The following is a 17,833-nucleotide window of genomic DNA, read 5'->3' on the forward strand; positions in this document are numbered from 1 at the left end:
AAGGTTTACACCAACATGAACAAACATTCAGTGTCACAGAAGTGCAATGACCTCTGTTGTGCTTTCCTTTTAGGTTTCAATGATTTGAGCAAATGCTGGCATTTTTTTGCCATACAGAGGACAGTATGTTGAGCTCCTTAGGAAAGAGATGCCCACTATTAATACAGCAGTGACAGCTTGTTCATGAATGAAGCACATCCCTGTATGGTAGAAAATTCAAAATCTCTGTTGTTTTTAATGAGGATGTCACAAACACATAGGCTCAATAGGTTTCAATGTGATCAGGTCCTTGGGCCATCTCTTCCCACTGTTTTGCCTCAGAACATCTGCAGTTTTGAGGCACTTGCTTTGTTTTCAGGTCTGATGGGTCATACAAAATGAAAGTGTGCAGGATGGCAGGGGGAGGAGAGAATGAGCCCAAGACATTAGAAGGATCATTTATACAGCTTTGGAGAGAACGTCCTCATTGTCAAGATTTAGATCCCAGCAATGAACTGTGCCACTCTACCTATACCCATAACAAATATCAGTTATTAAGTGTGATATGTACTTTTCTCTGTTTCTAGTCAGAACAAAATTAAACGCATGTTTGCCCTATGTATTCCTTTACATTATTGTAGCTTTTTTAGCATTCAAAAAGTGTGGTTTTTTTTCTTTCTTTACTCAGGGGATGCTGATGGAGAACTAATAGCTAGACTTTGTGGTCAAGCTGCACCATCTGTGCCACTAGTCATAGCTGCCCCCCAGATCTGGGTACACTTTGTAAGTGATGAAAACACAGAAGATAAAGGGTTCTTGGCCCATTACACGTTTGAAGGTAAATGGTTTGATAGATTGTTGCTGTTGCTGACTGAGGCACTTCTGGGGAATGTTGCCTTTCATTTGGTGATGTTGCGAATACACACTATGGGATCAACTCTCAAAGAGGTCCTCAAAAGTTACACAATGCCTGCCACTATTTATATCCATCTAAAGCAAACATATGCTAGCAATTGAACTTTCAGATTTGTTTTCTGCCTCACTGTTCCCATTCCCTGAACCACACTTGAGTTTTTGCAATGCAGTGCAACACTCAGAACAGCTGTTTGCTCTTGGGAACAGGGAAGTAACAGGTAACATTAGCCAAGTTTGACTTACTTCAAATAGGCCTCCAGAGTGCTAGCATGGCTGAAATGCATTCTGCTGTATGAACCTTTGCACTCATTTTGAAATCCACTTAAAGATGTATCAGTGCAAATTACACCACTTTGCCATTTACACACCAGCACAGCTATTCTTCCTGTCACAGCTCAGTTTAGCCTTGGTACTTATCCAGACACATCAGCAAGTTTTTGACTTGATTGTGTCGGTCCAAGAATGGCACTGGTTTGCTTAGGAGTCTGAGATAAATAAATGGAAGATAAGGTGGAAGAGGCAGCCGCAAGTGTCAGCTGGCAAAGGTTTTGCCAAGCTATATTAGGTATGAGAATAAATGCAAAGTTTCAAGGTCGTTGCATCTGTCTACTCACTATTCAATGACAAAGATTTTAAAACTTGGATTTTCCCAGATAAATTGTTCGTCCTTGCCTATATCAGTCCAACTTAAATATATTTTAGTACTATTACAAGCTGAATAATCTTCCACTCATTTGATTATATTGTTCAGTTCCTAAAATGTATTGAAATGTTACTTTTTTTCTTCAGCCTGCGGTGGTATACAGTCAGGTGAAAGGGGAGTTATCTCAAGTCCTAACTACCCAGAGCCTTACAGCAATCTAAACCGCTGCTCCTGGTTGTTGGAAGCCCCTGAAGGCGAAACCATCACTGTGAGTAACATGATGTCATGATTGTGAGCACAGCTGGCAGTGTGAGAAGCACCCTCTGGGTCTTGAGGAACAGGTTTGAGACAATTTGGAAAATCAGAAATGTGGAGGAATGAAATATCTCCCCATCAGCCTTACCTAAGAAAGAGCAGGAAATGAAGATAATACAACCAAAGCAGATTGTGCTTTTTGAAAAGCAGAAGGATCCAAGTCTAACTTGACCTCAAAACATAGCACCTTCTCCTTTAAACAATGACTTTCTATGCTTAGGAAACTAAAATAACTCATGTTATTAGATGTGCATGGATATTCTCACTATCATGAGAATAAACATGAGGCCGAAGTTTTTTTCATCTCTGCAGAAAAGCTGCAAGCCACTAAAAAGTTACTTCCACGTCTTAATGTTAGTCTGGAAGATAATATGATTGCTGGTACAAATTACATCAATGAGATGCTACTCTTATTTCCCAATAACTATTAATGGGCTGCCTGAGGTGCTACTTTCTTGAACCAAACTGCTGAGAAACCAATTTAAGCACCTTTATGACCAAGCAGTGCTAAACTTCACTTGCTGAATTATTTGACTGATGCTTTGGAGAATAGGTCCAATCAGTGACATTTGCGGTCCGGGTCAGAAAAATATCTGAAAAGCAGTTTTGTAAAAACACATTGCAGATTTCCATATGTAATGTCTTTCACTGATTTCCCTATCATGATTTCCTTATTTACAACTACAAAAGTGTTTCTTAGAAATGCAAACCCATAGTCCTAATTATTCTGCTGCGTGATATTCTGACCACTGACTTACTTCAGGAAATACAGGATTATTTTAGCAGAACACAAAAATTCTATTTCATCCACAAATTTGGTTAAAGCAGAGCTAATCTTAATCCGATGAAAGTAGATTTCTATTTTAAAAGGAGTGAGTAGCAGCCCCCTCAGTGAAGGCAGACTAACCTTTTCCAGTATAAGCTGCCAGTTTCAGTTGCTGGTAAAGTTCCAAATTTAAACCATTTGAGCTAAATTTGTATTTGGTCTTTGCCTCAGGCAGGGTTCTTTTGGAAATGAATACACACAAAAGTTACAGGAAGAAGTACTATGTATTTGCTAAACTTTTCCACAAAGATCTCAATCCTGGAAGTGGTAAAAATAACTTATTCTAAGAGGGTCCAGCAGCCATTAGTGTACATCAATATTTCAGCATCAACAAATCTAGGAGTCTACTGGATCAACAATATAAATCTTTGAACTGAAAACCCAACCCGTGTGCATATCACTCCAAGAACAAACGGCATCAGTGTGGGAGGGAGACAGGGTCAGAAGCTGCCTGCCCAGCCCAGGCTATTTATGTGATGCATCGAGGCCCACAGGAATCAACCATGCAACTGTTTCTCTCAGATTTAATGGAAACTAGCATTATTTTTAGCAACTGTTAAGTATTCTGATTCAAAATAATAGGAAGAAAAAAATCCAAGGCTTTCTGCTTACATAGCTACTTATATTTGAATGTACAACTTCAGATTGCATGATCAGAAGCCTTGAGAGCAGGAAAGTAGTTCTACACCTATGCATATTCAAGATCATTTTGAAGCACGTATTTAGCTTCAAACATACGGTTAAGTCCCAATAATGCCAGTTTTGAACCTGTGCATTCCTCTTCCATTTCTGTCTTCATGCTAAGTAGCTGCTGTTACTTATAGTGGCAAGACTCCAAGCAATGCTTGCAGGAAAGCATCAAGGTGAAGTGTGGGTCGTATTTCGGAGCATACCCAGAAATCATTATGCTAGGATGGCTACAGGATTTGGCTGGAGTGCTCTAACCCCTCTGCTGGTGTGGCTGGTGTTAGCTCCTGAATGTCACTTTTGTGTGTTGCAGCTTACTTTTACAGCCTTCCACATTGAAAATCATTCACTTTGTAAGTGGGACTCTGTTACTATCCTGAATGGCGGCTCTCCTGGGTCTCCCGTCATAGGGAAGTATTGTGGAAACACATCCCCTGGGACTATTCGGTCTGGTTCCAGCAAGCTAGTCGTCATCTTTAACTCTGATCACTCAATTCAAGGAGGTGGCTTTTATGCAACATGGACAGCAGAATCTCTAGGTAAGAGACAAAAATACTGATTTTGTCAGGTCTAACATAGCAGTACATCATGCCTATGTAGAACTTTTCAACCACAAAATGAAATCGGATTCCTCCTCTTTAATTAAGTTTGCATTAAAGAACAAAAGAAATACATGCCAACATCTTCAGCACTCCTGAGAGAAGCCAGTACTAAAAAAGTCAAATATTAAACCAGTGTTGTCTGATCTCACACAATGAAATTTGGACTGATTTTGTACTTTTTAAGCCTCCCACTGGCAGTTTCTCGATGTCTATAAACTGATACCATGTCTATTACCCTCCCAGCAGTGGTATCTGTTGTCAGTGACTATGAGACATTTCGTTTCTTGAATAACGGTTGTTTCACAGTTCAATTTGGTTTAAACACTTTAAACTAGAGAGGTCATTTTCAAAACAGAGAGGCAGACAGAACTTTGCAGAGAGCACTGTGATAACAGCCTAAAACTATTCCACTTCAGTGGAGATGTTGGTACACTTTTGAAGGTGGTGCACATGCAGGATTGAATTGATACATTTTAAAAAGCTACCTTCCCTCTGTTGAAATTATCATCTCTCTGGATTGAAAAAAAAAATTCACCATCTGCACACTGTCCTTCAGGAGGTGACTGAAGGCAAGTGCAGGTGTGCTGGCTGGTGGCAAGGCAGAATTCATTGTGCCTTCCTACCTCAGTACAGAGCTGTCAACGTGTTCTCTAATGTCCCCTCCAGCTGCAAACCTTCTGGCTGATGCTGATCAGCTTTCCATCAGGTAATGATCTAGCAGTAATCACACAGTCAGTTAGTTGATGGAGTGTCTTCTTAAACATATCAATAGTCTGTGCTTGTGTGAATATACACTGTCACTTAAGCAAGTTTTTGACAGTGTTGTCATTGGGATTTCATGAGCAAGGAAGGACACTCTTCAATGATGTAGTGAACATTAGTTTAGACATGCAATGTGTATAGTCAATATTCTCTTTGTGAAAGGAGATTTCTTTTTTTATATACCTGATTTCCTTTCCTCAGCTTTCTTCTCATTTGTCCACCGAGAATCTCTGGGTTTACATTCTAAACACAATTGCCATTTCTAACATAGAAGAATGAAAAATAAATTCTTCCTTTTAAAACATATATATATATTTTTAACTAAAAGGAAAAAGGTAGAATGTTATAAACCTTTTTTTGCTCTTTATTAATCCTTTTACTACTACTCTGAAATAATAATGGGTTGCTGGTACTGTACACCTAGCCCTAGTAAATTATTCTTAGCATGGTATTTGCAAGTATGTTTCAAATTAACTAACTTATTGTGTATAAGAACATGAGCTGCCACAGAGCCATGAACAGCTATTTCCCCTTATAAATGCATCTGTTAATAATTTTTAAAGGCATGTTTTTCAGCCCTTTCCATAATCCCACTGAGATCCTCAGGGCTGCCTGGGCTGGAGGAGAAATCACCATTTTGCCCTGGGTAAATGGATGTAGCTTGAGTAGATTCACATGTGGAACTGCAATATTTGCATGTTGCAGAGTGAGAAAAAAAGGATTCAGCAGTACATTGAGTATTTTTCCCTAGGATGCTTTTCTGACTGGCTGTCAGTCATGATGTGCATTCTGTGGAGTGTGGGAAAGAACCTGCACAGTCTCAGGAGAAGCTCCTCATTAATGTATTTCTGACCCTTACTCACTTCTAATTGTCAGGATTATATAGATGGACCAGAACAAAAGGGTATGAACTGGCAAGGAGAAGGCAGTTGTGAAGAAAAGAAAGTGAAGTACAAAGACAGACCTTCTCCAGAGTGTAACTACCTCCCTGCTGCAGGGGTGGAGAAGGAAAATTAAGGGGTACATGAACTTTGAATGGGTGTCAGGGCTTTCCTCTCTCACTTTTGCAGCCACAAAAGCTAGCAGCCATTCAAAGCTGACACCAACAGGAAATATTTGAACACTTCTCCCACCTGTTGCTATTTTTTCCAGGATGTGGTGGAATCATTCATTCAGATAATGGTATGATCAAGTCTCCTCATTGGCCTCAAAACTTTCCCATGAACACCAGATGCACATGGACTATCATTACACACGAAAGCAAACACTTGGAGATGAACTTCCACACTAACTTCCAGATTCCAGATAGCAATGGAAACTGCCAGAGCAGTTATGTGAAGGTAAAATAATTGTGGGCATTAGATCAGCAAGGCAGTGCTTTAAGAAGTCGTGATTCCAGAATCCTGTTTTGCAATTGTCATGTTTAGGATTGTCAAGGTACAAAATTCAGGAAATATAAACCGAAGTCTTTGTACCAATACAGTCAATTTTCTGTATGCCTTGAGAACTGGCTTGCACATACTTTTAATTTTTATCAGTTCTTGAGGTTCCACCTCCATCAGCGTCCATCACCCTACATGCTGCCCCAAAAATGAAAAATATGAAAAAAATACATATGACTTCAGAACCAGGAAATAATGAGAAAATATAGTGTAATGAAAAGACCTTTTCAATCACTCCAGTGAGTAAAAAACCAGGAATGTGACACTATAATTCTACAAAACTCCTTTATAAGTGTATAAACTGTCAAGTTGCACTAATCCTTCTTTTTTTAATCTCAAAAAACAAAGATAGCATTCTTATCTTTCATAGGTTGTCAAGAGTCACTTGTTTTCAAAGCAATAGAATGGAGTGGACATGCTTCAAATTTTTCAGTGTCATTTTTTTTCTCAGGCATTTGGCATATGTTCAGTGGTTTTGTGCTCATTTTCTCCACAGCAGTACAACTCCCACTTGAAATAAAGGGCAAACATAATTTGACAACATGTAGGAAGACTTGAGCAGCTGTACATCTGATCTATACCTACTAACTTACAAACCACAGTTGCACTCATTTTTTAAGGCTGTGGAAAAAAATACTATTAGATTTGTCTTTTCATAGCCTGCTCCACTGATTAATTGACGTAATATGATACAATAAATTTCACTAATATGGAAGTCTTAATGCCACCCAGTAAAGGTGCTTTAATTTTGATTTTCTAAACTGTCCTGAATGACATGGTCAAAACTATGTCAACTGGAGATTTTCTCCATAGAGAAAAATCTGAAATTTTTGGTGATGTCCACCTCCATTTCTGAACATTCAATTTGAGATGTATGAAGGTGTGTGGGTATGAAAAAGTGTGGAACAGGTGTAAATGTCTTCCATCCATTTCAAGCTGAGCAGCCAAAAGAGAGGGATCCAAAATCAATAGTGACTTTGCAAAATCTTGGCCAGGACATAGGTTGTTTATATTAATCCTTTGAGCATCCATTGCCTTACACACACTCAGCCAGATGAATGAGGTGATTCATATACCTACACTTACAGACTAACCCTTGGCTAACCCTTTGTGGGATGGTTGCTGAGAGCAATCACAATTTCCTGTGGTTGTTCTAGTTCCACTAGAATTCTTTCAAACACATTACTTTAAAAATCAAATATTATTTGTTTTTAATATATTTTTGGTACAAAGTACCAGTAAGAAAACTGTTCAAACACATCAATGAAAAATAAATTTATTATTAGAGTAAATATTTTTTTCTTTTTTCTCAAAACAGACATTTTAAATCCTTGGCAATAAGCATCCTGATTCAGGAAATTATTTAAGCACTCAGAAACATCAAACATTTATGCCTATGTTTTATTTTATATGTGTGCTGAAATTCAGTGCTTAAACTGGGAGCCTCAAATACGTTTAAGTAATTACCTGAAGAGGGTTTCACTTAAATACCTACCTAAACCTGCATGCGCTTCTTGAATGCATGGTTTGATTGAACTTAAATTGGCTATTGGTACAGTTGAAGTAATTTTTTTTTTTAAAAAGGGTATTTTTCTTTGTTATATTTTTTGTGAATTATATTATCTTGTTAACTCTCTGTATGATTTGATACTTGTCATTGAACAAATGAATGCAACATAACAAAAATGGGAATAATTTTTGATTAGCAAGACTAGATATTAAGGATCCAGATCTTCCAGTTTGATGCCTCTGTATTACCCTAGCATGACAACTTTGGTTTTTATTGACTTATGAATAATATAAGGATTGCATTTAATAATTCATTGTATACACTGATATTCATATTCATAGAGTGTATGGAGATAAGTTAGCAGAGACAAAATGGAGGTAGGTAATGATGTGCATGAAATATTTTTCTCTGATTCCATGGACATGATCTACATTGGCTCTGCTATCAGCAGGAGTTCGAGCAAATGACCTCCAGATGCCCTTCAGAGGTCCCTGGCAACCTGTTATTCACTATGATTAACTCCTTGGAGAAGTCTTTTTGTCTTCAATGACTAGAGTGAACAGAGAGTGATTAGCTCCAATTTAGATCGCTAAGATTCAGTGTGAGATGAGTCCTACCTTAAGTCTGTGGAAAGAACAATTGTGTATGTAATTTCTGGTGGGTTTCCAGAAACTACATGGGCTTTGAAAGCACTAAACCATTTCCAATCTGGGTTTGTCAGGTGTGGAGAGGAAATGATGAAGAAGAAGCAGCTTTGTTAACCACAGGATGTGGAAGTTCAGCTCCTGATCCTGTTGTTGCTCCAAACAACGTGATAACCACAGTATTTCAGTCTCAGGATTCTCCCGGGCCAGGTTTCTCCGCATCTTTTGTAAGCAGTAAGTAATATTAAAGCCAGATAGCTGCTCTATTAGTCCATTTTGGATTAGTTTGATCTGCGTGTAGCAATTCAGACCTCAGTCCACCAAGGCATTGAAGCCTCTGCACAGCTTTTGAAACCAAGAGTTTCCTTACTGAACGCAATGGAGCTACTGTGTGCTCCAGTGTTGTACTTGCCAAAGGTCCTCCATGCAGCTGTAACTTTGAGTTATCCTTAGCCACCTTGCCTTTTCAGTGTGCTGAAAAGAAATGAATAGGCTTTAAATTTTAATAATTTGTTTCTCTGTAAACTGCTTGGAACCTAAAACTATAATCTTCTTAAAAAGGAAAAAGGATCTGCTCCTCCTTTAGAATTTTTATCTCTTTTCTTCTTTTCAAGGCACATGCTGAAACTGTGATAATTTCTCCTGTGTATGGTGTAGCCCATGCCCTTCACATAAACTGCTCTCAGGAGAAGAAATGACTCCTCACCACCTGCTCTGGCCTTTGCTTTGCTCTGTTGTACTTGCATTTCATGTAGCTCAAGTGGCATTTCTTGGGTGGGCCTCTCTATTTCTTTAATGATGGCATGTGCTTTGTGACCGTTGAACCCACCAGAAGTGTAGGAGGTAGTGCTCAATTGCTGTTGGTTGTTTGGGGTTTTTTTGTAGGATGTTTCTAAAGGAAACCACTTTCCCTTCACTGGATTCAGATTAAAACAGTGAGAAATTAAGTGCTTAGAGGAAGAAACTATTGAAGTATAGAGAATTCTGAACTGAAACTGCTTTTGTTTCTATAATGTCTGCTCTAATGTTGTCAGTAACAACTAACAAACTGTTAGACAATCACAGGCTTCATGTGCCTGTTCCTAAGCTTATACCAGCATTTCACTGTGCACTGCACTGTTTTAAGCCTGTAGCTTAAAATAAAGAGAAAACCCAAGGCCACGCAAGTGATTAGGATCAGAAAGAGCTCCATGAAAATGAACGGTTCTGTGTGCTTGAGGCAACCCTTTCCTGTCTCCGCACATAGCAAAGCAACCCAAAGACGGCCCTATAGCAGCCTGCATCCTCCTGGCTATCAGGCATGAAGCAAGAATGGTACCACTTGGGCTAAGATGGGCATTTTCAAATGAGGCTAAACTGCTGATGTGCCCTAATAACCCCCCATCCAATTCAGCTACATTTGTATGTACTAAAGGATTTTGAAATGTGCAGTCTCCAAACCCGTAAGAATGGCAGTGCTGTATCCTTCTGGTCAGTGGGCTGAGGAGCTATGGCCTGATCTTATCCAAGACACTCCAAGATACTGTGCGAGGTTGTTGGCGGGAAGGCCCTGTGTTTCCCAAAACCACTGCTCTGTGTGTGTGTAAGACCTGCTTTTGCCATCATGGTATATACTATTCTCCCTGGTTTTTTTGACTAGCCTCTTAAGGAGAGATGAGGTCCTTGTGTACCTTATTGGCTTTCTCACTGCAAAACTGGAATGATGTTATCACCTGGATTATAACTGTGTCTTATTTATTTATGTTTGCAGGATGTGGAGTAAATTTCACCAGCCCTGCAGGTCGTATCGTCTCTCCTAACTACCCTAGTCAGTATGATAACAACTTGAACTGCAGTTATGTCATAGATCAGGGACCACAGTCACTGGTGATCCTCGAGTTTGAGACTTTCCACTTGGAAGGTAACTGGTTCTTCATTATTTCAGTATGTACTATGAAGTGTAACTTCTATGTAATTGAAAATATACAAGTCTTCTATCATGCAAAATGGTTGATGGCTTAATTTGCTGGTCCATTCTGAGAATCATTTACAGACAAACATTTACAAAGATAGTGTTCAGGGTTCAGTTTTGCATCACTGAAAGCTTCCAGAAGAATGAAGATAGATCTCACCTGTTGAATAGCTTGCAGCAATGAAGCTGCCAGGTGGTTGGAGTATAAGAGTGACTCTGGCCAATTCGGGTCTTTGTTCCTGCCTTTCTTTTTGCCATTGAGTCTTATAATCTTTTTGATTTTAGGCCAGCTGTTCTGCTTTTCAGTGCTTCTGTTTCCTTAACTGATAAAATGGATATAAATATATTCATGTGTTTTACAAGGATGTACTAACACATAAATGTGAAACTAGGTGAAAGACTACAGTAACTGAAAACATATAAAAGTTGTTACACTGTATACACCCATGAACAAAAGTCCCTCTTGAGATTTTCAGACTTGGCAGCATTTACCCAAGAAATAACAGGTATAATATCCTGGTCTCATTGGTGTGAATGGTAAAACTTTCCCAACTTTGACAGGATCAAATTTTTATGGGTGGGGATGTCATGATAACACAGAGGAATCAGTATGTCCAAACTGCTCGGCTGGCATCACAAATTTTGAGGCCATCTTAACTTGGTTCCCTTGAAGTCACCTAGACAAAGAGATTTTTGAGTAATTTGTTATTAAGCTGGGGTTTGTAATTTGAATTTTTCTTCAGACCAAACAATAAAGTCAGAAAATAGACTTCTTTTATTTTCTTTTTAAGTTTTCAAAAGTATTTCGTTTTGAATTCAAAAGTATTCTGGTCCAAACTTAATTTAGGTCTTAGACAAAGATTTGATTTGACTATGATTTTATTGGAAACATTTTTTTCATCCCCTAATACAAACTGCTACTTTAAGAATTTTTTTTTTATTAAATGTAAACCACAGATATTACATAATTTCTTCATGTAGAAGATATTATTATTCAGCAGACAAGCTAAACATTAGGCTGAATCAGGTTATGCCAATTTTGACACCTCTATGAGTACATTACTGATCTGTATTCTGTTTGTGCATTCAGTTAATTTATAAATGGATTCAAGCTTTTATTATCAAGAAGGTTAAAGCAAAGAGGTAAGTGATATGGACATAATAATAAGCACAGACATAAAGAAATACTAAAAATATTCTACTTCTGGTAGGGCAATTTGCTCCTTTATTGTTATAGGGTTCCTTAGGCTACACAAACTAAAAGTCCTTAGTCACATGAAAGAAAAGAACCGTGGATATGAGCTAAAGGACATCTGGTTATAAAAGAGGAAGTATGACACTCTCCAGTAGTTGATTATTAATACTTCTCACAAAATCTTAAAATACAACCCTTTAGCAAAGAGAAATTGCCTGGTTTCAAATTGGAAAGAAGATTGAAACCACCATCTTGCAAACTATCATGCAGAAGTGAAAACTTATTCAGCAGTCCCACTGAATATGTTTAACACATGTGCCTAAGGGTTTCTAGCACAAACTCCCTTAGTTGTTTTGCAAAGGCAGGACAATGTTTGGCAGCATCTGTTAAAAACATTTCTAGCTATTCCATATGCAAGGAAGCATTGCACCTGCTTAGATTGTTGCTGAGTGTAGCCTGTAAAATTTTAACCATACTAGTACAGATGTTCTGGATTGGGTTTTTAAAGTTTAGCTACATGTCCAATTAACATAATTTACTACCTATTTGACCTCTCAAAAGAAATCCAGTTGTTTTTTTCATGGTTGTTTAGTAATGAATTGAAGTATCTAAAATAATGCCTGTAAGGCATACATATCTCATTGACTTTAACTGGTTGAGATATCTTTTCCAGAAAATTAGAATGCAGACCGTAATTGGCTATAGTGCAGTGACACATTGGTAGAAAATTGAATGACTTCATCGGTTATTCACAGATCTCTGCTGTAGAGTAGTTATGTTTCCAATTATGATGAGATGCCTGTTCTGATTATAAAGAACGACTTCAAATGAGGCAGTTAACCCACAGCCGTGATAAAATGTCAGTATCTGGAACCAAATGAACATGACATGCATGTACTAAATATTAAATATGTATTAAGCACTAAATATAGCAAGTAAAAGAACAAGAGAGAACTGGAGGAAACTGCATTTGTTGATTTTATGATCAAAATTTGATCTAAATTGGCTGCTTCCTGGTAGGTAGAAAAGCTGTTTTGATCTGTCTTTGAGCCCCTGAAAATAGACATCTAATTTAGATTATCCTCCAGATTTATATCCTTCTATAGTGAAGCGAAAAAGTGCTTTAAACTCAAACCCAAATGTGTTGTAGAGGTTGAATGAATTGCCTTCTGAAGGCCTCCCTCACTCTCTTTACCCATTGACTATTACAGGAAGCCATAGACAATAGCTTACACAAGATACTTTAGATTTAGGCAGCAAAACATAGGCAAGATTAACCCTATGAAAGGAGTTTGGCTTAGTCTCCGGGATTTCCTTGCAGCCTGAAGAATGTCTTTTCCTGTGCCAAACTGAATATGGTTACAGAACCTCTTTTGCCTGTTTCAAGAATTGCATAGGTTGCCGCTTGCTTCTTGTAGTACCACCTGCATTGTTGTGTTTGGTTATTTTATAAAGAACCAAACAAATGAGGGTGAGTTGGTTTCCTCAGCCCCACTTCTGTGACAGTGATACATGTTGTCTTCCCTCCTTGGATTAAAGATATACACAAATTTAACATATTAGAATTAGTAAAAAAACCCGTATCTATCTTTCTTAGTAGACTTACTATCTAAGAAGTAATTAATCACATCCATTTTATGTTCATAAGTTTTATTCAGATGAACGTCCCTACAAATACATGTTTAGGACAGCTACAGTAGTGTATTATTAAATGGCTGTAATACTCTTCTAGTACGAGGATAACATCCAATAAAGTCTGAGTTTCAAATCACGGAAAATTAGGGGAGATGGATGTAGGCCTCCTGCAATATCTGCTTTTAGAATTCTGTAGTATTTATCCTCTGTCCATACAAAACAACTGCATTGTGCTCATACCATGTTGACCTGAATAATGTTTTAATAACTTGTTTATTTCTCCTTTTTCTTTTTTAAACATGCAGCTGTAATTTTGCAATCTGGGATAAGGTCACAGCTTCATTTTGGAGTCTTCTCTATCTGCTTTCTCAGTTGTTACTACACAATTCAGAAAATAGACAAGTTTTGCAATAGATTATTTTGAAAGAGGATATATACATGAAAGACTTGTAATTCCTTGCTTTCAAAATAGTATCTTGTGCTACAGACCTTGTTAATATATTGCACAGGAGTATATATCTGCATAATACTTCTCCTACATTAATAATTACTAATTGTATTACCATTTATAACAGAAACTACAGTTGTGACCCAAAACGTCAGTTTTGTAATTTCAGTTTTATAAACATTAAACAAAAAGACATGTTCTGCCTCAATACAAAATGAAACAGAATCTGTGGCTACAGACAGAGAGATGGAAATGGGACATTGTTATCAGTGATCAGAGAGTTAGAGGCCCAAATTCGGTCAAGGTTTTTGTGCAGGCATCATATCAAATTAATTATTTTATGGAGAATAATGAGACTGGACAGAAATTTCTGGTAAATGGAAAGGAGGCAACACAAAAGCATATTTCCAAAGGTAATGTAAGGACAACTAAAGCCCTTATCATGTGAACTTTGGAGGCACGAGTCAATGCATCAATGCTGAGCAGTACGAAGAGATGATAAATAGAGTGCAAATATTGAAAGCAAATACACGCAGCAATTCAAAGAGAGAGGGATATGTTCATAATGTCAGGCCAAATAATTGATCTCTCTAGCAGTATTTGGAAGAAATATTGTCAAGGCTATACGAATGAATGCTACAGTATCCATGTTGGAAAAATCACTATTTCTCAGGTGAGAGTCATAGCTATATGAAAGGATAGGAAAGGGTTTATCTTAAAGATAATAACTGGAAACACTTGACAATATTTACATTTAGCCTGGATGTGAAGACCTAGAGAGATCCAAATCATAGACATGGACCTAATGAGGGAAGGCAAAATAATGAGGCTGTAAAGAAAGAAGATGCAAGGGAAGACTTCAAGGGGGGAAAAAAGCTCTCCTGTTGAATCGTTTTGTTGAGAGACAGAAATAAGATTTTAGCCTGGACAGAAAGAGGCCTGGAGGAGGGAAGTAGACTTATGGAGTCATCAGCATAGAGATAGTAGTTGCATCTGTCCTTGCAAATGAGATTATATAGAGCTAACATGGAGATAACAAGAGAAAGACAGGAGAAGAGATGAATCCTCATGGATGAATCGGAAGACAGAATACAGTAACACCAGAAGGATGAGCAAAAGCTCTTAGTAAATAGGGGTCTATGAAGAAAAACAGTGCTAGCTATGTGGAAAGTGCCTGTCAGCTCAAAGAGGATGTGGGTCTGACATCTGGCTAAGGAAAGATCTGTGGAGACTCGTGAAAGCTGTTACATTGTACTGCAAGGGACAGAAATTGGTCTAGAAAAGATCTAAGATGATAGAATTGGAGGAAATAAACCACAGAGAAGAATCGCTGATAACGTACTGAGTATCTGTAGGGCCTGGAAGTATGATATGAGGAGATAGAATAGAGGAATCTGAGGCTGGGGGTTATTTACAGAATAATGCATTTAGTACGGTAAGAACTTAAGGAAAAGTGTAAACAAGAGAATGAGTTACAGGATAGAGATCAAACAATCATCAGTCCTGCCAGGATTCATGTTTCATAAATGATATTGGCCCAAACAATGAGGATTCAAAGCTAGAAATTAAGCCATTTGCTCACAATCCTACATCAACCATGTTATTCTTTCCAGTGCAGCAGTTCGAAACAACTTGTGATGGGTATTGTGGACCTTTGCTTTGCTGAGAAATCCATTTCACTTCATGCCTTTCTCCAAAGTCTTTTCAGAAAATTGCACTTGTCTCCATTGCTTTTTTATTGTTGTTTGTTTCTTTCTATTTTAAAATTGATTATGTCTTTTAATTGTATCACATTATCAGGTATTCTCATGATACAGTAGGACATGAAGAATATTTTTAATTAATCATTTTAATAACAGTGTAAACAGCTATCTGATGTGGCTGGTTGTTTTCAGCTTAGTTACTCTTATTAGTCAGACAAGCACCATATTTCCCTATTGGCATAATTGTAAAGCATGTTAGAATACATTGTCTTCATTGAGAGAGAAGAAATTTTTTAATTAAAACTCCAGAAAGGATCTAAAATATATCTGACTGCTGGGAGCACTCTGTTGTTCCTGTGAAACAGAATTATCGCTCCATTTCAATGTGTCATCCTGGTCAATATGAGCCATCCTGTTTCATAGAATCATAGAATCATAGAATCATTATGGTTGGAAGAGACCTCAAAGATCATCAAGTGCAACCGTTGTTTCCTACAACACTAGGAAGCAGCTTGTTTTGACTGGACAATCTGCAGGAATCACTCCATTGCAACAGTAGGCTCAGCATCTGTCCTGTTAAATTTAGATAATTCCCTTTTAATTCTTTGCAGTTTAAGTAACTGCCCCATTGTTGCCAACAGATCGCTAAACATGGTAACTTAACGTCAGTAAACATGTGACACCCCAGCTTCCATTACGCTTGTAAGTGATGAAGATGACGACAAACATCAAGTTTTTCTATAAGCATAACAACTAATGAAGCTCATTTTTCAGTAGATGTGTGTTATGTTTTTCACTGACAGCATTAATCCAGCTTTCTTGCTCCCACATGATACCAAACCTCTCTAGCTCCCACCATACATCCCTTGGTGGTACCACCCCGGGTACCACCAACTTCTCCCCATGTCTATGGCTCCCAGCAGAGCAGGGAGGTGGTGACATGGCTCTGAGCTCCCAGGGTGCCCGTGGCTGGTGCTGAGCAGGTCTCTGCCCAAACTCACCACCCTTACACTGAAAGCACAGCTTGTCCTTTGGGCGACATTCCTCTGGCAATCTAATTCAGTTACTGACCTTCATGAAACTTACGTGAACTTGATACATTTGAGACCTCTCATCTCAGTCAAATCTGGTTGCAAACGGTGAGGTGGCTAGAAAGTCAGGAAGGTATAGCAGGGAGTCAGAGAGGATAGCTTGTTCCTCCAGAAACCTAACTGCAAATGAGAAACTAAAAACCAATGGGAAAAAAATAGTAGAATGCTACATTCCCCATTTCAGTGTTTCTTAGTGCTTCTGAATGGGCAGCTTTTCACTCACACTAATACCTGCACCAATTTGCCCCCTAAAACAGATTGCTCTTGAAAATCATTGGGTTTTTTCCTATTTCTCAGTCATCTCCAAATCTCCACTGACTGCCACAGTTACAGCATTTCACTGGCAAACTGCAAGATTACATTTACATTTTTTTGTCCTCTGAGTCAAGCTGAAGAAGAATCTGGGTTTAGGTACTCCAAAGTTTGAGGGAATTCAGACAGAAAGAAGTCAGCTCTGAAACATGTTAGTGTATGGACTATGTTTTCATTTTCCCAAATTCTCACTCTTAGTGATTCAAAATTCCCTGCACTGAGTGCTGACTTCTACATTAGTAGAAAGAAATACCAGGTAGTTGATTGCCTGTAAAAAAAGGTGCTTTGATCTGCAGAGGAGATCCATGCTTTGTTAGGTCCTCTCACCTCCTCATAGATGGTATTCACTCAACTATGGACTCCCACGAAGTCAGGGAGTCTGGAGCCTTTTCCAGATGATAGGATGTGTTGAATGAGACCAGTCTGATGTCTTATAGACAAGGTCTCTGCCTTTTTCTGCCTCAGTCTTTCTGCATATTAAAAATTGACATCCTCAGCAAGAAAATGAGATCCTGAGATCCTGGAATGGAAAGTAATATAATATGTAATTCTTATCCTGTGTGAGGTCTATATGCTTGCAGCTCAGTAAATCACATGGAAAATATGCTGCTAACTCTTCTGCATTATATGTCCATGCAGCCCCAGCACTCTTAAGCAGAATTTGTCTTTATGATGGAGTAAGCATCTTCAGCGGGACGAGGGTTACCCCACATCCTCTCATCACGCTCTGTGGTAATGAGCTCCCTGCCCCAGTCAGTGTCTTTGGACCTATGCTGCTCAACTTCTACACTGACTCCCACATTGCAGGCTTTGGATTCCAGGCAAGATACAGAGCAATTGGTGAGTAGCCACTGTCCTGTGCTTTAGGTGGTGGAAATATTCCAGCTGGATAATGGTTCGGTGTAGGAAATGTTGTACCTCATTTTGGGAATACCTTAGATGGATGTAGATGGTTCATATTCCCTGCTTACTTGCCCGAAAGAGCTTTCGGGACCGGGACATGGGACTGTTTGGTGCATGTTGTCACTGACTGAGGTGTTATCTCACAGTTCTCATTTCAAGACGCTACATGGGACCAAGTCAGGAACAGAAACACTTTTCCTTTGCTGTAGAAAAGAAATGCAACTCATTTTGGCAGGGTTTTTTGTGTTTGGGGGGTTTTTTTGTGGTTTT

At 38.5% G+C, this 17,833-nt stretch overlaps 1 protein-coding gene across 1 annotated transcript in view; it reads left to right on the forward strand.

Moving 5' to 3' along the window:
- The window catches only part of LOC104164952 (cubilin-like), a gene marked incomplete at its 5' end in the record, with an annotated part of 74,719 nt that overhangs the window by 35,651 nt on the left and 21,235 nt on the right, over window positions 1-17,833 (forward strand). Inside the window, 7 exons of the mRNA XM_009704439.1 lie at window positions 668-817; window positions 1,684-1,805; window positions 3,679-3,904; window positions 5,882-6,069; window positions 8,403-8,559; window positions 10,076-10,225; window positions 17,300-17,500. Coding sequence (XP_009702741.1) covers window positions 668-817; window positions 1,684-1,805; window positions 3,679-3,904; window positions 5,882-6,069; window positions 8,403-8,559; window positions 10,076-10,225; window positions 17,300-17,500 — 1,194 coding nt within the window. The remainder of the gene's footprint in view (window positions 1-667; window positions 818-1,683; window positions 1,806-3,678; window positions 3,905-5,881; window positions 6,070-8,402; window positions 8,560-10,075; window positions 10,226-17,299; window positions 17,501-17,833) is intronic.

This window comes from Cariama cristata, unplaced genomic scaffold (genome assembly GCF_000690535.1).
Source record: "Cariama cristata isolate BGI_N322 unplaced genomic scaffold, ASM69053v1 scaffold21187, whole genome shotgun sequence".
Taxonomy (NCBI): Eukaryota; Metazoa; Chordata; class Aves; order Cariamiformes; family Cariamidae; genus Cariama; species Cariama cristata.